Source organism: Notolepis coatsorum (assembly GCF_963971535.1).
Source record: "Notolepis coatsorum genome assembly, chromosome: 17".
Classification (NCBI taxonomy): Eukaryota; Metazoa; Chordata; class Actinopteri; order Aulopiformes; family Paralepididae; genus Notolepis; species Notolepis coatsorum.
The window spans coordinates 13,881,239-13,902,634 of NC_140181.1; the positions used below are offsets into that span (position 1 = coordinate 13,881,239).

The window sequence follows — 21,396 nt, forward strand, 5'->3', positions numbered from 1 at the left end:
CATATAGACGAAAGTCTTTCTCTGGTCTGCATCCCCTTAACAATTGTGTGGATTGAAGGGCGGCTAGGTGGTGTAGTGGGCAAGGCACTCGCCACCAGTGTGGAGACGCTAGGATTCGCGTGTTCGAATCCAGCTCTCCACATTGTTTTTCAGTTTGGCTGGTCGTCCGCAGTAATACACATTGGCCGTATTACGGGGAGGGAAAACTGAAGGGTGGGATCGAACGTTGTGAACAAGCGACTCCTACAAGTCGGTTGGTGCGCCTGCGCAGTAGAATCAGGAAGTGTCGGGGGCAGCGTGAGCCTCCCACGCGTTACTCCTCGACACTGAGAGATCGAGCTGCGCAGGTGAAAAGATGCGACTGCTGTTACCTCAAGTACCGGAGGGGACTTGTGCTATGTATGACTTAGTCCACATTGCAGCCGGCTTGTGGGAGGCAAGAAACAGCGTTCGTGACAGGGGAGGGTTGAATTGGATGATACGAAATTGGGATGGGAGAAAATATAGAAAATGGGAGAAAAAAGTGGATCAAAAAAAAAAACAATTGTGTGGATTGAAAGAATAGAAAGAAGCATTTTGTATAAAAGTATTCTGTACTTCTGTATGACAACTAATAAAGAAACTTGAACTTGAAACTTGAACTTGATTGAGCTGTACTGTATTGTACCCATTCTGCAATCTGTTAATACAATTTTCAATCAATCAATCAATCAGTTCCGACAATTACTTATTAAGAGTGTGTAGTTTGTCGAGTGCTGAATAGTTTGTACATAGGCTATTGTTGCATTTAATTTATATCAAGGGAGAAAAATGCAGCAACTCTTTTGAGGCCGATGGGTGATCTTAAAAACAATGCTTTTTATTGATGTGAGAGCTCGTTTCTCCCTTGATGGTCTCATCCAGTTCGCACTTTGGTTGAAGGGCGAACTTGCGACAGATCTTTTGTCTCTCTTGCATTTCATTTATATACATTTCAAATAAAGGTTCTGTTATAAAATGTACTTTTGTGAATATGAAATTGTATTTAATTTAAGGATAATAAAAACATGTATAATAGCTTTTGTTATACATTAACAATACTGTTTTTTGTTCTGAACTGTAACAGAAATGTTATAACGAATATATTGAACAAATTATTTCCAAAAAGTAACAGTATGAGGACTGCTCCACAACAAGTGGTTGTTTTACTATCAAGTCCACAGAAAAGTCATTTCGACCATTACAAAGAGAGTTATTTTGGGGTGACAGGGATATTATAACTAGACAATAATTCATTAGAAGACCTTCTGAATCAGATACTAGAGTGAGACATCAATACAGTGGACATTTCTTCAACACGATGAGCACAGCCTTTTGTGAAGGATTATCATTTAAGATATATTCAATAATAGATTTACTTACCAATTACCATTTAATATAGAATTGGCATAAAATAGATAAAATGTATATACTCTCTTTTTAGACTATTTTTGTACTCATAAACAGTACTGTATATTTGTAGATCTGGTATGTCATAAATGTCTAGATGTAACAGTACTGTCTATCTGTATGTCATGTATGTTTGATTGATTGATTGAATTGATTGGAACTTTTAGTAACAGATTGCAGAATGGGTACAATACAGTACGGCTCAATACAGACAATTGTTAAGGGGATGCAGACCAGAGAAAGACTTTCGTCTTGTTTACATCAGGGTCCCCCATTTTCAATTCATCATAACATATATGACATACAGATAGACAGTACTGCTACATCTATACATTTATGACATACCAGATTTACAAATACAGTACTGTTTGTGATGTCATTATGTTATGATGAATTGAAAATGGGGGACCCTGATGTAACAAGACGAAAGAATTTCTCTGGTCTGCATCCCCTTAACAATTGTGTGTATTGAGCCGTACTGTATTGTACCCATTCTGCAATCTGTTAATACAATTTTCAATCAATCAATCAATCAAAGGCCTATGAATGCAAATAATGTATTGACCTGTAGAGGGCAGCATTACACCTACGTGTCCGAAATTCAGGAAGATAAAAAAAGAAAAAACTCGCCAGACGTCATTTCCGGCTCTAGCTAAAGTAAACATGTCTGCCTCCATCACCCTCCGTGCCGCCATGTTCCGCGGGGCTCTGAGGGCTGCTGCCTTCAAACTGAACCACCATTCACCCAAAACCACGGTCACTGTCCGACCCGTGTGCAGTTCTGCTGCTGCTGCGGCGGCGGCGGAGGAGAAGCCGAGGAGCGCCATCTTGGAATCCACGGATGAATACAGATTCGTGGAGCGTCTGATCCCCGCGACGCGCGTCCCCGCGCCCCCTCAGCACGACGGGCCCGCGCCCTCAGGTTGGGTTCCCCCCGCCGCCTCCCCTCCCGACCTGCCCTACATGATCCGCCGCTCCCGCATGCACAACATCCCCGTCTACACCGACACTACCAAGGGCAGCCGCAAGATGACGCTGGTGCGCAAGGTGGAGGGCGACATCTGGGCTCTGGAGAGGGACGTGAAGGAGCACCTGCTGGGGGTCACCGGCAGGGAGCCCCCCACGCAGGTCAACGAGGTCACCAGGACGCTGCGGGTCAAAGGTCACTATGATAAAGAACTGAAGGAGTGGCTGTCGGGGAGGGGCTTCTGATGGAGCCTCCTCCCTGTGTGGAAGAACTGTCCTTCTGGAGATGTAGGAGACACTTGGTCCACCATGACTGGGACAACTTATGGAGAGAGACGGCACTCGGAACAACTGATGGAGAGAGACGGCACTCAGAACAACTGATGGAGAGAGACGGCACTCGGAACAACTGATGGAGAGAGACGGCACTCGGAACAACTGATGGAGAGAGACGGCACTCAGAACAACTGAAATGTGGCCCGATTATCTTTGAAACCACATATACATGCTGTGAAATGAGCCTTTAGAGGCACATTTCACTCTCCCTTGTCTGGTTTCACACTTGCTAGAAGAATAATGCATTTTGTTTCAAATAAATTGAGCCCTAAAACTATTGTACAGCAGCAACTTTGTGATCCAGTGTACATACTTGTTTATTAGTAAACATTAAACATAAGGAAACTCGAGCCAGGCTGCCTTGTTTTCCGTTCTTTAATAAACTCATTTGAAAGGTTTTGTTCTCGTCACTAAAATAGTCCCATTTGTTTCTCGTGTGTTTTTTGTGATGGCCCACAACAGGTTTAGATGGACACAGGCCCAAAACAAGTGTTTTCCAAACTAATACATTGACATTAAGAACACTTGCATTCAGTACTTTATCAGCAAACTGGTGCAAAGATAAAAAAAAATAACTTACTTGGTAAGCAAACATAGCATTTATTGCAAAGTGTAATGTCAGAGAGGCAAAACTGCTGGGTGTTGTAATAGATGAAACACATTAGCAATATGGTGGCTAAGATGAGCTGTGGTACTTCAACGATCAGAAGGTGTAGAAATCTGTTGACTATAATGGTACAGCGAAGCTTGTACTACAATCTTTGGTCTTATCCCACCTGGACTACTGTCCTACTATATGGTCTAACTAACGCCTCTAGGCTTGATCTGAACAAACTCCAGTTAGCTCAGAACAGGGCGGCACGCCTCACTCTGCGCTGCTCTGTGAGGAGTAGTGTTGGAGTGATGCATGCCGCGCTGACCTGGATGACAGTGGAACAGAGGATGGCATGTAGCCTGGTAACTCTTTTGTTTAATATCTGTAATACAGGGTTTGCACTCACAACTGTACCCAACTAATATGAGACATGGATATAGCACAAGGCAAGCATTAGATTCATGCTTTACTTTACCTCTACCAAAAACAAATGCTCTGAAAAAGATGGTAATATATAGAGCAGTTGCTTATTGGAATAGTATACAGAGAAATATAACTGGTAAGGAACAAATGTTTAAAATTGCACTCAGGAATACAAGATACATTTGTCATTGACTTATTATGGAAATTGGAAAATTAGTATGGAAATATAAAGGTGATCGGTGACTTGTAGTTATGCTATATTATGAGTTAAAATCATATAAACGATTTGATCTGTTTTGTTCTTATGGACCGATTATGGAATATGTATTCATGGTTGGAGAATTGTGATATCAGACTTATGAATATTGAGTGAACTTGTTTGGTTTGTTGTGATGTTTTCTTGTGAGTACTTCAATGTTTTTATTTTTTTTTTTAAATTGTGTTTGTATTTTTAATGTTTGGACCCCTGGAAGAGTAGTCTCACCTTGGTGTTGTAGACTAATGGGGATCCACAATAAAACAATGGTACTTTTACTACTCACTTATTAAATTGGTCCCAAAATGGGAGAAACTATTAGGGAGGAAGATGACCAATCTATTGGTGACTGAACGTGCAAAGAATGAATACATAAATCAAATTAACGAGTGTCGTATCCAGTGGGATTTAAGTCTTTAATTATACTTATAAATGCAATTAAGGACAAGAAAATATATATGACATATTTACATTGTTAGTGAGAAAGAAAGAAGAAAATAAGGCCAGTGGTTAGAGCAGTTCACCTTTGACCTTTCAACCCTCAAAATGCAAATCACGTCCATTTCCTGAGACAGTCAGTTTTCCATCTGGCGCAGAGGATCACAAGGGGAGGTGGAGCGGTCGTCAGGTAATCAGAAGGTTCCTGGTTAGATTCCCGGCTCCTCCTGGCAGCATGTCGAAGTGTCCTTGAGCAAGACACTTAACCCCTAACTGCTCCTGATGAGCAGGTTGGCACCTTGCATGGTCGCCTCCACTGTCGGTGTGTGACCCTCCATCGAGTCTTTTAAATCAAAACTCAAAACCCACCTATATCGCCTGGCCTTCCCTGACTCACTTTGACTCTTGCCGTACTCGTTGACGTGTTGTTCTGTTTTTCCTTTATCTATCCGTTGATTTTATTTTATTTTTCTGTTTATTTTATACTTTTCTTTGTTCTTAGCTTAGCTATGTGAAGCACTTTGGTTGACAAGCGTCATGTTTAAACGTGCTATATAAATAAATTTGATTGATTGATTGATTGAGTGAGGTGTAAGTTATAAAGTGCTTTGGATAATATATCGTTTAATTTCATGGTTGAGTAAATGGTGCATTTATATAGCGCGGAGGCAACCATTCAAGGTGATCCACTGATATAGGCGCCCTGAGCTTTTTCTCGATCACCTGCACAACCTGTATTTAGCTGTTGTCCCTTTGTTTTCCTTGTGTGACATCAAATAATAAAAATGATAAAACAACAACTATTTAATTTCAGTCATAGTCATCCAAACACTTGAACAGACTATGACACCTTGTTCATCCATCAGGTGGTTAGTAACGTTACAATAATATGTACAAAGTATAATTTTGAGTAACGTTCGGCAGCTACGTGGCGTAGTGGGCAAGGCACTCGCCACGAAATCTGGAGACGCTGGGCTTGCCTGTTCGAGCCCAGCGCTCCACATTTGCTTTCAGTTTAGCTGGTCGTCCGTACTAATACACATTGGCCGTATTAGGGGGTGGGAAACTGATGGGTGGGGATCGGGCGTTGTGGACAGCGACTCCTACAGGTCGGTTGGTGCGCCTGCGCAGTAGAATCAGGAAGTGTCGGGGGCAGCGTGAGCCTCCCACGCGTTACTCCTCGCCACTGAGAGATCGAGCTGCGCAGGTGAAAAGATGCGACTGCTGTTACCTCAAGTACCGGAGGGGACTTGTGCTATGTATGACTTAGTCCACATTGTAGCCGGCTTGTGGGAGGCAAGAAACAGCGTTCGTGACAGGGGAGGGTTGAATTGGATGATACGAAATTGGGATGGGAGAAAATATAGAAAATGGGAGAAAAAGTGGATAAAAAAAAAAAAATTGAGTAACGTTACATAAGTGAATATCAGCTCATTCCTAACGTTCCCTCTGAGATAAATATAAACTCAAACAATGTGTAGAATTCAGGCGGTCAGGTGGCGTAGCGGAGATTGCGCTCGTCACCAATGCAAGAGGCTGCGGTCTCGACTCCCGGAGTCAGCATTGCTTGAGGCTTGGGCTGATCGCTATACTAACTCGTTTGGCTGGGTTAGGGGGAGGGAAGCCGTGGGTGGGAAACTGGCGTTGTGGACAGCGACGCCTACAGGTCAGGTCTGGGCGCTTGCTCAGCGGAGGCAGGACTTGATGAAGGCAGCGTGACCTCCCATGCGTTACACTTCACCAATGAGAGCCCTCGCTGCCAGGTGAGAAGAGAGCCACTGGCTGTCGCCGCACGTGTCGGAGGAAGCGTGCGGATACTTCAGGGTTCCCTTGTACCGACCAGTAGGAGAACATGCGCACAACAACCAGGTAGGGGAGGGGGGGGAATTGGCACAACGACTAAATTGGGACGGGGAGAAAACAGAGAAAAATCGGAGAAAGAGATACAAAAATAAATAAATTACAAAAAAAAATTGTAGAATTCCAAACTCTAACAAACAACTGCCACCAGACAATACAAAACTAAACCAAACCAGAACGGGAATGTGAAAAGGGAGTTCCATGGTTCTTCAGTTCAAGGTTCCTTGATGCAGTGAGAGCAGGTCTCTGTATCGCCTCGTCAGCGTCCCCAGCTGGTCGGCTGAAAGATAAACACACATTGATTGATTGAAAACTTTATTAACAGATTGCAGAATGGGTACAATACAGTACGGCTCAATACACACAATTGTTAAGGGGATGCAGACCAGAGAAAGACTTTCGTCTCGTTTACATCAGGGCCCCCCATTTTCAATTCATCATGACATTTATGACATACCGGTACATTACATACAGATATACAGATATATATCATGACATTTATGACATACAGATATACAGTACTGTTACATTTGTGACATACAAGATATGCAGATATACAGTACTGTTAAACAGAGATCCTAACAGAAAATATATACATACGAGGGGGAGGAAACTGTACATTAGGAGGGGGGGGTTTGGACATTTACCGGGCCAGTTTCAAATTGCAGCCTCCCGTAGGTGCTCTTTGAGAGTGGTTTTGAAGGAGGGTAGGGATTAAATTTTTTTTGTGGGTAGGGTGTTCCACATTGTTGTGGCATAATTTGCAAAAATGTGTTTAGTCCCTTGTTTGAGCCGAATCTGGGTTGAACATGATTTGTGGAGCTCCCTCTGGTGTTGTGGTCGTGGTATTCACTGACCTTTGGGAAGTATTTAGAGAGTATTTTGAAATACCTTAGTGGTGTAGTGTATCTTGTAGACCAGGCCCATTGCAAGTTGCTGTACTCTGTTGTCTACTCATCTACAGACGTGAAACAGCATGATCTACAACCTGGCTGCAGTCAGACTGAACCGTGCGGTCTGCAGACGTGAACACATTCATGTACAACTAGGGAGATTCCTGCCGTTTACAATTTCAATTACCATTTTGGTTTCAGTAATCAGTAAAAACGTTGCGCCCATCCCTAGTGTGTGTTAGAGCTGTGAATCTTCACTGGCCTCACGATTCGATTTGATTCTACGATGCATCTCGATGCAGCTCAATAATATATTACATCCTCGATTTTATAATCTATATTACTGCACATGGCTACTTTTTCATCAATTAATACTGTCAAGACTTTTGGTTTATTTAATATAAGGATCAGATGTGTAAAGGGGTCTAAATAAGTTAACAGGTGTTTGTGATTGGGACGGAGCATGCGCAGTTCGCGCAGCTGCCTTTCAAATGGTGGCGGGCTGTCACTTCTCACTATAGCACTGACAGGATCACATCGCCCATTGGTAAATGGACTTTATTAAGGGATTGCAATGTTAACTTGGCTGTGTCACATATGTACAATGTAATGTATCACGTTGGCTGCTGGCTACTAATGCAGCCTGCGGATAATATTTGCATAGTGCACGGTGTTAGTGATGCTGGCTGAATGAATGAACGTTGTGTCTGAATGTTTGCCGCTAGCTTATGGCTAGGCTAACGCACCTCGCCGTAGGTGCAAAACTGAACTAGTGTCCTGGTGGCTTTCCCGGTTTGTCACGGTGAGATTCATGTGGGGAACTTTGGTGTGAGCGTGTGTGTGCTTTGATGAGAACTGCTATCTTGTCCGTTGTGTGTGGGGAGCTTAGTGGCTCGTATCTCACGGAGGAGGAAGTAAACATTGCCATGCATTCTGGGAAATGAAGTCATTCTAGTTCTCCCTCCTCTCACCCACAATTAAAGGGGACATGACATACTGGTTTGATAGTGTATAGTGTAATGTATATATATAATATAAATAAATTATATATATAATATAATATATAAAATGGATAGTGTATGTATATTTGATAGTGGTATTGATATATTAATATGTATATTGATATTAATATTAATATTGATTGATTGATTGATTGGTATTGATATTAATATATATATTGTATATTAATATTATGATTAATGTGTATGCACTGCATTTTGTTCTGTTTCACAGGTTTTTGACCTATGGTAAGCCTGTGGTCAACTGTGGGAATTATAAAGGTTGTATTGTGGAGAAAACATCTCAACTAGTTTGTTCAAATAAACAAACTCTAATGACTAACCATTGAGTCATCCATTGTGTGGTGCCTGTCAGCCTTTTCGGAGGGATTCAAATAGAACATTCTTGAAAGATCCGAACAGTCAAAAACCAAGGCCCGGCTTTCAACCAAGTAGGCCGGATGATCTTGGAAGCAAGGACAACAAATTAATTAATTAAAGAGACTGCTTAACCCATCTGACTGTTAGCTAACAGCCCATCCATACTGCCCCCTGTACATCTGCTAAACCTGCTAGCCGAAGACAAAGAGCTGAAGCCAATAAAAGGGAACAGTCGGAAAACAAGACTATTAAGCCCAGTTGGGAGAAAAGCTCATAAGTCAACGGTCGAAGAAGGAAAAGTTAGCAAGATGGCAGCGACAGAGGAGGAGCTGGAGAAGCTGAAGCAGAGGCGTTCAGCAGCCCAGACTGCTTTTTCCAAAAAAGCCAACCATCTCACCTCCAGGGCTCATGTACTAGGAGAAAGTGAACTGAGAGGTGCATGGTTGAACTTCAAGATGGAGCATACCAGAGTCGAAGAAGCAGGGTTTGAATACAGCACGGCCCTGAAAGAAGAGGGCATTGAAGAGTCCACAAAAAAGGCGGTGCAAGTCGACGAGAAAACGGCGGAGTGCGTCCGTACGTTTGATGGAATCAAGGTCATCGTTGAAAAGAACTTTTGGGCCAGGTTTGCTGAAGAGACAATTGTCACCCTCGCTGAAGAGGCTGAAGCAGCATTGGACCAGGCCGAGGCAACCGACCATAAGAAGATGACTAGGAGGGAGCGCGAACTGGGGAATACAGACCTGGAACGGAAGATTGGCGAGCTCTACAGAGCTGTGCATGAGTGGACAGACCTGATTCCAATAACAAATTTAAAGGAGTCAAGGGACCGTAGCAAGGAGCTAAAGCAACGACATGATCCACTGTGGGATAAATGGTCGTGGCGAGACTGCGACCAGCCTGGCGACGACGATGACCAGCAAGAACACGCAAAGCCTGAACACAAAGAGCATGGCGATAAGCAAACTGCAATGACCGGTGCTCACACAGACCCTTACCTGGTCTTCCCCATAGACTCTCGGACCCCTGGACCCATCGTCCAGCCTATCTTGCCCAGCATGACCCCTGATCTCAACGATGCTGCACTTCAAAATGCCACAAGCACATCACATGGCACCTTCCACGCACCACCAGGTGGTTCCGGCACATACCCTGGTGCTTATAACTTCAGGCCCCAGATCACTCTAGAGCGAGCACGCCTGCCCATGTTTTCTGGTAACATGAGAGCTTACTACCGTTGGAAAGCTGAATGGGAGGACCTGCAGCAGCTGGGAAACCCACATGGGTTGGAAAACATCAGGAAATTCCATCTCCTAGGGAGCCTAGATGAGAAAGTCAAGAGGGACCTCGTGCTGTCCAGCTACGGATCCGCCCATGACATATTCAGGCTCCTGGACAACAAGTACGGAAACAAGCCGAAGATAGTGCTGCTCATCTTAAAAGAGGTTCATGGACTTTCCCCCGTCAAGGGAAACCAACCAAGAAAGACCATCGAACTAATTCAGGCTGTGGAAAGAGCTCTTCGTGATCTCCAAGTCCTGGGGGAGGAAGATGCCGTGAAGAATCGGGTGGTGGCTCATTCCATCGAGAGTAAGCTGCCTGACACCCTGAAAGAAAAGTGGCTTACGTATAGACTTGACCCTGTAAGCGGCTTTTCACCACAGACCCACTTTGATTGCCTACTGCAGTACTTGAAGAGACAAGAGGACATCCTTGAGGAGTTGGATCAGCTGCAGCCCAGTCCAGCGGACTATTCTGAGAGAGCCAACGACCGAGGTAGAGAAAGGAGAGCATTCACCAAAGCCACAGCGGGAAACACCCAAAAGGGCTCTCAACCAAGCTCATGCATAGCGTGTGGGGATGAAGAGCATGCAGGTAGACTGTTTTCCTGCAAGGTCTTCAAGAGGCTAAGCCTGTCCAGCAAGAAGGCTCAGTTAAAGAAATCTGGAGCATGCTTCAAGTGCCTGTGCCTCCATGGTGAAGACGGCAGTTGCACCCAGAAATTCCTCTGTGCAAAGTATGACTGTCGGAAAGGGAGGTCCTCAGACCATAACTACTTGCTCTGTCCGATGCCACAGACCAAGAAGATGGAAAAGAGTGGAGAGCAGAAGGAGCAGAGCTATTCAAAAGTAGAGAGGCGGGGACTTGGACTGACCAATAAACAAGAGGAGCTCCTTGCCAAACTCTCCCCTGAATTAAAAGCAGAGTTCAAGGAAGCGTTCTCAAACAGAACATCAACAACAGTGTGCACCAGCGGTGAGCCAAGAGAATATCCAGTGGTAATGATGCTACTCGAGGTGACAACAAACTCGGGTCAGCTAGTCGGCACTTTGATCGACCTAGCTTCAGATACGAACTACATCTCGAACGAAGCCGCTGATCGTCTGAAACTAAATGGCGAAGACATCAAACTGATTGTCCAAGGAGTTGGAGGGATGGAGAAAACAGTTGCTACCAAAAGGTATTCCTTAAGATTGAGGGTAAAAACCCCCAAAGGAACAGTGGCTGAGCACAAACTCCTTTGTTACGGCTTGGAAAACATTGCAAAGGTGAACCAGGCAGTCACGCCGCAGCAACTCCAAAAGTTCTTCCCAGACGTCGCAGTCAAAGACTTGGTCCGCCCTGAGAAGATTGACCTACTGATCAGTCACAGGGAGGGTCGCCTAGTCCCACAACCAATCAGAGTGGAGGGAGACCTCGTCCTCTGGGACGGTCCCCTTGGAAAGACTGTTGGTGGAGCTCATCCCGACCTCTTTGAGGCAGTGGACCTAGCGGTGCATAGGTCTGAAATCCACTTTGCACGGTCGATGAGAACAACTTCAAAGGCATACCGAGAGATCCTTGTGGGTCCAGCAGGATCAAGAAAAGCCCAGGTTGAAGATCAAGAAGTACTCCTCCGAAGTACTGCGTCTACCAACAAAGAAGTCATCGAATGGTTCAAGTGGGACAGCGTCGGCGCGGCCTGCGATCCTCAATGTGGCGGCTGCAAGTGCGGTAGATGTCCCCCTGGCGGGAAAGAAATGACCCTAGGAGAGGAAAGAGACCTTGAAAAGATCAAAGGATGTCTCACCTACGTACAATCTGACAAGCACAGCAAATCCCCCCACTGGGACGCGGCTTATCCATGGAGAGGAGACCCTGCGACGCTGCCAGACAACCGACGTGCCGTGGAGGCGACTTTCCGAAACACTGAGAAACGCCTTGAAAGGGAGCCAGAGTGGAAGGCTGCATACAGAGAGCAGATCCACGAGATGGTCTCAAGGGGAGCTGCCGCTAAACTCACCAAAGAGGAAGACGACAGCTGGAAGGGACCAAAGTGGTACATCAGTCATCTGGTCGCGCCAAATCCTCACTCATCAACTACCCCTGTGAGAATTGTTTGGAACAGTAGCCAAGAATTCCGAGGGGTGAGTTTAAACGACCTCTTGTACAAGGGACCAGACGTCCTCAATCTGATCAGAGGAGTCCTTCTGAGATTCAGGACTGGGATGTTCGCCGCCCTAGGTGACGTGAGAAAAATGTACAACTCTGTGTGGCTAGAAGACGAAGAAGTCCAACTCCATCGGTTCCTCTGGAGAGACAACCCAGAGGACGAAATCGAAGTCTTCGTCGTTGTCAGAGTCAACATCGGAGATAAACCTGCTGGCTGCATCGCTCAGGTCGCCATGAGGGAAACGGCAAATCTGCCCCAGTTCGCAGGCATGGTAGAAGAGCGCCGGGTTCTGGTAGAAGACAGCTACGTAGATGACATCCTGACGTCCCACGATGACTTAAAAGAACTGGAGAAGATCACAGAAGGAGTCGAAAAGATCTTGAAAGCTGGAGGCTTCTCCCTTAAACCGTGGGTCTTGTCAGCCCAAAGTGGGAGGTCTGGAACTGCGGACAGCTCCAGTAACCCAAAGACAACTATGTCTGCACCCAAGACTCTGGTGTTACCCAACCAGATGCGGGATGAAGAAAGCAAAGCACTGGGAGTTGGCTACGAACCAGAGACTGACAAGCTTCGCATAATGACGTCCATCAATTTCTCGAGAAAACGAGGCAAGATGAGGACTGGACTCGATCTGCGCCAAGAGGAAGTGAGAAGTAACACTCCAAACCCCTTGACCCGTCGAGTACTGCTAAGCCAGGTCGCTGGATTCTACGACCCCATTGGTCTTGCCACACCTGTGAAGCAAAAAGGAGTAATGCTTGTGAGAAGCTCCTACCAAGAGGCAGGCATAGGGAATCAGACCAAAGACACTTGGGATGACCCACTCTCGCCCAAACTCCGGGAGGCTTCCATAACACTCTTCGAGGAGTATGTGAGACTTGGCCAAGTCAGGTTTGAGAGAAGCCTCACACCTCAAGGAGCCATAGGCTGCCCATTGGGCGTAACATTTTCTGATGGGAGCGAGGCTTCCTACGGTGCCGTGCTCTACCTCCGTTGGGAGACGCAAGATGGGGTCGTCGTGAAGTTGGTTGAATCAAAGGCCAAACTTACTCCTCTTGACCAGAAAGGAGACGTAATTAAAGCAGAATTATGCGGCGCTGTCTTTGCGGTCCGTCTAAAGAGATACTTTGAGAAGCACTGCCGCATCAAGGTCGCACGCTGGGTCCACTTCGTGGATAGCCAAACAATTCTGGGAGCGATCCAGAAGGACAGTTATGGCTACCAGACCTTCTTTGCCAACCGCATTGGAGAGATCCAAATGGCTGGACCAGTAGAAGACTGGAGGTGGGTTGATGGAAACCTCAACGTATCGGACATCCTCACAAGGGGAGCAACTCCTGAGGAGCTTGATAATGAGTCAGAGTGGCAACGAGGCCCAGAGTTCTTGAGATGGCCTGAAGCTGAGTGGCCCGTCAAAATGCCCAGTGAAATTGTGACCAGTGTCGCTGATGACGTCAAGAGACTACAGAGAAAGGCGTTCTCAGCTGTAGTCACCAGGGCTCAGTCACAAAAGCTCTCAGGCCCCAGCAGTACTGATGTTGGTACAGACTCGAGAGACTTTGCGCTGGAACCACAGCCGAAAGACCAAGGTCCACCTCCAGCAGCAGAAAAGCCAAAGAGAAAGTCCTGGGGTGTTGCTCTCGTAAGCCTTGTGGAGCCCAAACGGTTCAGTAGCTTGACAAAGCTAGGTGGAACTGTCGCCTGGGTCCGACGAGCTGCGGAATCCTGGCTGAGAGCTAAATACCAAGCCTCAGATTCAGCAAAGTGGTAGGCAAGGGGACCAGAGCTCTCTGCAAGAGAGAGAATGGTGGCCTTCCAAGACTTGGCCCTTGCAGCCCAAGACGGCGTTAACTTTCAGGACACAACCCTGAACCGCCTTGTTGTGACCAGAGATGACAACACAGGACTCTTGCTTTGCGGCGGTAGAGTCCAATCATGGAGTGAAGACGGAACAGCTGTACCGTTAATCCCTTACAAATCATGGCTGGGGACCTTGCTGGCTAGAGAAGCTCATGAGGCCAATCATGAAGGCATTGCAGCCACACTGCTGCGCACAAGAAGAAAGTCTTGGGTAGTACAAGGTCGGAGAACTGTCAAAAGGGTGGTCAACGAGTGCGTCCCTTGCAAGAAGCAGAGAGCCAAGCTATGCCGGCAAGTGATGGGAAACCTCCCTCCGGAGCGTACCAGCAGGGCAAACCCATTTGAGAATACCACACTGGACCTTTTCGGCCCCTTTGAGGTGAGGGACGCCGTCAAGAAAAGAACCAGGAAGAAGGTATGGGGAGTCGTGTATTGCTGCATGGCTTCCAGGGCCGTCCACGCTGACCTTGTTGACGACCAGTCTTCGGAGAGCTTTCTTCAGGCCTACTCCCGATTCACTGCTCTAAGGGGGCATCCCAGGAGGTTATGGTCGGACAGAGGCTCAAACTTTGTAGGCGCCAAGCCTGCCTTGAGAGAGTTGCACAGGCACCTAGCATGTGTGCAGAAGGCATCGGTCGAGAACGCAGCCGCCAAGAATGGCACTGAGTGGCAGTGGGACTTCCATCCTGCGGATTCGCCCCACAGGAACGGAGCAGCAGAGGCAGCTGTTAAACTCATAAAAAGAGCTCTCAACAGCCTCGACGGAACCACCGGTTGCTACACCTGGGGGGAGTTCCAGACCCTCCTCTACTCGGCAGCCAACTTAACCAACGAACGACCCATCGACGCCAAGGCACAGGAACAAGAGGACACAGTCGAGTACCTAACTCCTAACTCCCTTATCCTCGGGCGCACCGGACAAGGAGGAGACATGCAAGGGATTGATGTGGAAACTCATCCGTGGCGCAGGCTGAGGGCTGTCCAGGCTGGGGTGGACAAATTCTGGTCGAAATGGAGCGAACTGGCAGGGCCAAACTTGTTCATCCGCCATAAGTGGCACCGAGCAGAGAGGAGTGTCAAGGTTGGTGATGTGGTCTGGATCGCAGACCAGAATGCCTTAAGAGGACAGTTCCGGCTTGGCCGGATCGTCTTCACGTATCCAGACAAGAAGGGGGTGGTCCGTGACGCGGACGTCAAAACCTGCCTAGGGTTTCCTGCCCCCCATGTATCCAGGCCCCGGGCAAAGGACTTTACCCTGCCCACAACCATCGTCCTTCGCAGGGATGTGCGGAGGCTGGTGGTCCTGATTCTGGTTGAAGACCAGCAGAAGAAGTCCTCACCATCGGGTACCCAAAAGACTTTGTGACTCTCTTTTGTTTAGTTAGCGGGTAACCCTGTGAGGCAACTGAGTGGTTCAAGGGCAAACCTACACTCAGTAGGAGGAAAGGTGGTGGGGCCCACCTCCTTAGTTAGTTTGTGTTCATGATGCGGGTTGTGTTCACAATGTCCCACTTACCTTTGAAGGACACTTAGTTAAAAGCACTTTAATGTAGATACTTACAACAGTTTGATTTAAGGCTGAGATGCCCATTAACACTCTAGTGACTTGTATTTATAGTGGCCTGTATTTTAGTGGCCTCCTTGGATTGTATCAGTCGGCCAAGTGGGAGGTGTCAAGACTTTTGGTTTATTTAATATAAGGATCAGATGTGTAAAGGGGTCTAAATAAGTTAACAGGTGTTTGTGATTGGGACGGAGCATGCGCAGTTCGCGCAGCTGCCTTTCAAATGGTGGCGGGCTGTCACTTCTCACTATAGCACTGACAGGATCACATCGCCCATTGGTAAGTGGACTTTATTAAGGGATTGCAATGTTAACTTGGCTGTGTCACATATGTACAATGTAATGTATCACGTTGGCTGCTGGCTACTAATGCAGCCTGCGGATAATATTTGCATAGTGCACGGTGTTAGTGATGCTGGCTGAATGAATGAACGTTGTGTCTGAATGTTTGCCGCTAGCTTATGGCTAGGCTAACGCACCTCGCCGTAGGTGCAAAACTGAACTAGTGTCCTGGTGGCTTTCCCGGTTTGTCACGGTGAGATTCATGTGGGGAACTTTGGTGTGAGCGTGTGTGTGCTTTGATGAGAACTGCTATCTTGTCCGTTGTGTGTGGGGAGCTTAGTGGCTCGTATCTCACGGAGGAGGAAGTAAACATTGCCATGCATTCTGGGAAATGAAGTCATTCTAGTTCTCCCTCCTCTCACCCACAATTAAAGGGGACATGACATACTGGTTTGATAGTGTATAGTGTAATGTATATATATAATATAAATATAAATTATATATATAATATAATATATAAAATGGATAGTGTATGTATATTTGATAGTGGTATTGATATATTAATATGTATATTGATATTAATATTAATATTGATTGATTGATTGATTGGTATTGATATTAATATATATATTGTATATTAATATTATGATTAATGTGTATGCACTGCATTTTGTTCTGTTTCACAGGTTTTTGACCTATGGTAAGCCTGTGGTCAACTGTGGGAATTATAAAGGTTGTATTGTGGAGAAAACATCTCAACTAGTTTGTTCAAATAAACAAACTCTAATGACTAACCATTGAGTCATCCATTGTGTGGTGCCTGTCAGCCTTTTCGGAGGGATTCAAATAGAACATTCTTGAAAGATCCGAACAAATACAAGTAGTCAGATAAATAAACTTTTATCTAGAAAGTTCTTAAATCAGAATGTCAAAATAAACTGGGCGGTCGGGTGGCGTAGCGGAGATTGCGCTCGTCACCAATGCAAGAGGCTGCGGTCTCGACTCCCGGAGTCAGCATTGCCCTGCGGCTTGGGCCGGTCGTCATAATAACTCGTTTGGCTGAGTTAGGGGGAGGGAAGTCGTGGGTGGTAATCTGGCGTTGTGGACAGCGACGCCTACAGGTCAGGTCTGGGCGCCTGCTCAGCGAAAGGCAGGAAATGGTGAAGGCAGCGTGACCTCCCACGCGTTACGCTTCACCAATGAGAGTCCTCGCTGCCAGGTGAAAAAAGAGCCGCTGGCTGTCTCCACATGTGTCGGAGGAAGCATGTGGTGGACTTCAGGGTTCCCTTGTACCGACCAGTAGGAGGAACATGCGCACAACAATCAGGTAGGGGAGGGGGAGAATTGGGAGAACGAAAAAAAGAAAAAAAAAGATAAAAAAAATTCAAAATAAATGTCTTTACTAGTGTTGCATGATACAGATACTAGAAAGGTATCGCGATACCCAGCTGTTAAAAACGGTTCAATACTCTTTTTATTAGTATCAGTATCAATACTTTTAGAATAGCCTGATGATGTATTTTCTATGAGTTGAGTGGCTGCATGACCAGAGCACTAGCTTTAATAATACAATAATAATAATAATAATAATAATAATAATATATTTGATTTGTAGGGCGCTTCATAGTTGTGGAGCAAATCCCAAAGCGCTACATTGTAAAAGAACATAAAAGCTAGCAAGAGAGTATACAAAAAAAAAAAGAAATAAAATTAAATAAAAAGTCTGCATCGCAATGCATCTTAGAAATGTTCACACCCCTAGTGTGTGTGTGTACTCACATAACATGCGCTTCTCTCCATCCCGTGTGTGTGTGTGTGTGTGTGTGTGTGTACTCACATAACGTGCGCTTCTCTCCATAGTGTGTGTGTGTGTGTGTGTGTGTGTGTGTACTCGCATAACGTGCACTTCTCTCCATAGTGTGTGTGTGTGTGTGTGTGTGTGTGCTCACATAACGAGAGCTTCTCTCCGTGGTTCTGACAGTGAGGCTGTGTTTGCAGTTGGTTGACTCGCTCAGTCATGGACTCCGACGCTTCAGATATCTCCTGCGCCAGGTCGTACTCCTGAGGAGCAGCAGAGGTCAGAGGTCAAACTCCTGAGGAGAGGAGCAGAGGTCAAACTCCTGAGGAGAGGAGCAGAGGTCAAACTCCTGAGGAGAGGAGCAGAGGTCAAACTGCTGAAGAGAGGAGCAGAGGTCAGAGGTCGTACTCCTGAGGAGCAGAGGTCAGAGGTCAAACTCCTGAGGAGAGGAGCAGAGGTCAAACTCCTGAGGAGAGGAGCAGAGGTCAAACTCCAGAGGAGAGGAGCAGAGGTCAGGGTTAGGGTGAGAGGGAGGGAGGGTCTGTACGTGTGTGTGTATAGTACGTGTGTGTATAGTACGTGTGTGTATGTGTGTGTGTGTGTGTACGTCTGTGTGTACGTCTGTGTGTATACGTGTGTATACGTCTGTGTATACGTGTGTGTACGTCTGTGTGTACGTGTGTGTGTGTGTACGTCTGTGTGTACGTGCATGTGTATATGTGCGTGTGTGTGTATACGCGCGTGTGTATACGTGTGAGGTATACGTGTGTATACGTGTGTGTATACATGTGTGTGTATACGTAGGGCTGCAACTAACGATTATTTTGGTAATAATCTGTCGATTATTTTTTCTATTAGTCGACTAATCTAACGATTATTTTTGTCACACCCTCAATCTCTGCTTCCTGTGGGCATGGCTCCTTCTCCAATGCATGTTTTAAAAACTTAATTTTTTAGCGTTTATCGCTTTTCTGGTCAAGCATGACCGACAGTTGTAGAGTGAAACGGGAGGGAGATCAGGGGAAGACATTCGGCAAATGACGGCGGGTCCGGGAATCGAACTCGGAGTCAACCAGAACCGTGACGCAGCACGGCTCCTCCCGACGCAGAAATAGCGCCGAGATACGCGGTGAGCTACTGGAGCTCCCTCCAATGCATGTTTTACCTCACATGCTCAAGTCTGCACACCTGTGAATGTCACCCTGTTGTCCAGTCCCTCTGCCTTAACAGTTAACATAACATGATGATCCCATAGCAAATTAAAATAATGACTCATGAAACATTTGAATTTGGATCTTAAGCAACTTTAAATCAAAATGTATTTGAACAATACAACAATCACTCATAACAAGATAAATAAATTAAATAATAAAAATTAAAGTGGAAGTTTAAATAACAAAAAAAAAATATAGCAGACTTCTTAGCTTAACATCCCAGGGGACTAATGGGATAACTGGGGATGTTGTTTGCTCAAAGTCTGGGGTGATGGTAGACAAAGCAACTCTGAGGTCATGCTCAATGTCCAATCTGTTCCTCTGCTTTGTCTTCAGCTGGACCAGAGCTGAGAAGCCACTTTCACAAAGATAAATAGTGCAAAAAAAAAGAAAAAAAAAACATATAAAAAAAAAGATTTTTTTTAAGACTAATCGACGCAAAAATTCTGCGTCGACGAGTTTTTATTTTGATCGACGTCGTCGATTATGTCGACTAATCGTTGCAGCCCTATACGTGTGTGTGTATACATGTGTGTGTATACATGTGTATACTAGGGCTGAACGATTAATCGATTTTAAATCAAAATCGCGATTTGGAATGATGCAATTAGCAAATTGCAACAAAAATAAATATCGCAATATTATAATTTTTTTTTAATACATTTATTTAACCAGGAAGTCCCATTGAGATACAAGATCGGTTTGGGAGAGGGAGGTAAGGGGTTTTAGATTGTGTGTTGTGAAGTTTAGACTTCAGAGAGGGAGAGTAAAGTACAGAAAAAAAGGTACCGTTGGGTACCGGTATCGATTCCCAGGTAAAAAGATAAATTTTCAGGCTCTGTGTCCCGAAAAGACCCACCGCGTAGGCCAGATGCAAGCCGCATTTTACAATAAACCTCCGTGGGGCTACTTAAAAAAATAAATTATAATCGCAAATGTAATCGCAATATCTGTCAGAAAAATCACAATTAATTATTTCCCAAAATCGTGCAGCCCTAGTGTATACGGGGGGGCTCAGCCTCTCTCTGTCCCTCTCCCTACATCTGATTTTAAGTAGGTGAGGTCAGAGGAGTTTGATAGTATTTACTGAGGATGGCCAGATAATGTTGATATTTCAACATAAAAAATATAATACATAATAATTGTATACATGATCATGCAACATAAAAGAAAATTAGAACGGTTTGGGAGAGGGAGGTAGGGAGGGGCTGTGTGTTCCAAAAAATTAAACTTAAGTTATTTCAAGTTTAAAGCTCAATATATAACAGGAGGTCTATTTGTTTGATCTACTTTTTCTCCTCCTTTTTCTCCCCATCCCAATTTACCTCTCGTGCCAATTCTCCCTGTCCTGTCCTGATCGTTGCTCGCATATGCCGCCCACTGGCCGGTTGTAGGGAGGATAGAAGCCTTGCATCACATGTCCCCTCCGATACATGTGGAGGCAGCCTGTCACATCTTTTCACCTGCCAGTGCGGACTCTCATTTGGCAAGGAGTAACGTGTAGGAGGCTCACACTACCCCCGCCATTTTCCTGACTTTGCTGTGCAGGCGCCCCAACCGACCTGTAGGAGTCGCTGTTCACAACGACCAGACTACCACCCTTCGACTTCCCACCCGCTAACTCTGCCAATTGAGTTAGTATGACGGCCGGCCCAAGCCGGAGGCAACGCAGACAGCCGGATTCGAACCCGGTGTCTCTTGCGTTGGTGATGAGCGCAATGTCCGCTGCACCACCCAGCCGCCCAACAGGAGGTCTATTTGTATTAAAAACAATAGATTGTTTTTCATTTAAATGTCTGGAAGAGCAAAAAAAATATTTCAAATTATATTTTCGTTACCTTTTTTGAGTTGATCTATTGTGTTAAATGGGCATATGATATCGTCTCATATGGATTGCAGGCACCTGCATCGTATCGTGGCAGACTTTGTGATATCGGCAAATATTGTATCGTTGTCCAAAGAATCGATATCGTATCATAATGAAACTGGTGATTCCCACCCCTAGTAGAGTCCATACATCCAACACCAAATCCCATAATTCCTTACACGTAACGTGTCTGGCTGTGTGACGTCAACTTGTCAGCATGAAAATGACAGCAACAGGATAGTTTAGCACAATAGCTTAACAGACATTGTCGCTTTTGGGATTTGGCACAAACCCATTTATTATTTACAAAAATATACGTTATACGGCATTATTCAACATACACAACTATATTAAAACAACGTGTCGGACGTCAGGTGGAACAGGAAGTGAAGAAGTTACTGGCTCAGGTTAAATCAAATTAAGCCTGTAGCTGCATCAGGTACAAACAAATGGAGCACCATGTTTAGACGGAGAGAGTCTGAACAGAAACCGCAAAAGTCGTCTTGCGGTCTCACTTTTAATGTTGCGTTTAGACTAGTGTTTTGGGATGGAATTCTGCGTGCAGACGAGGCTGTAAAGACTCGAGACGACGGAGCCCCGCTGTCACACGATTGGCGCAGATGTCACATGACCAGAAACGTCAGTGGCCAATCAGATCGCGCAAACCGAATGCGGAAGTGCAACTCCGTTAGGGCGGTAGCCTGCACAAATGAGGACTCCGTTAGGGAAAATATTCACGCAACACATACGCTACACTGCCTCAGGTCGTTGAGACAACCAGACGTGCTGTGAAGACCCGCCCTAC

At 45.6% G+C, this 21,396-nt stretch overlaps 2 protein-coding genes across 2 annotated transcripts in view; one reads left to right on the forward strand and one right to left on the reverse strand.

Moving 5' to 3' along the window:
- The first annotated feature begins 2,085 nt into the window (after positions 1–2,085).
- Positions 2,086–3,127, forward strand: mrpl49 (mitochondrial ribosomal protein L49). The gene has a single exon (XM_084334162.1). The coding sequence runs from the start codon at positions 2,092–2,094 to the stop codon at positions 2,638–2,640; it is 549 nt and encodes a 182-aa protein (XP_084190288.1). The 5' UTR covers positions 2,086–2,091; the 3' UTR covers positions 2,641–3,127.
- Positions 3,128–3,294: 167 nt separating this feature from the next.
- Positions 3,295–21,396, reverse strand: part of haus7 (HAUS augmin-like complex, subunit 7) — a 31,036-nt gene continuing 12,934 nt past the window's right edge. The window contains exons 8-9 of the mRNA XM_084334152.1: positions 17,662–17,773; positions 3,295–6,582 (exon numbers count right to left, since the gene is read on the reverse strand). Of these exons, the coding sequence (XP_084190278.1) occupies positions 6,512–6,582; positions 17,662–17,773 (183 nt within the window). The 3' untranslated portion in view covers positions 3,295–6,511. The remainder of the gene's footprint in view (positions 6,583–17,661; positions 17,774–21,396) is intronic.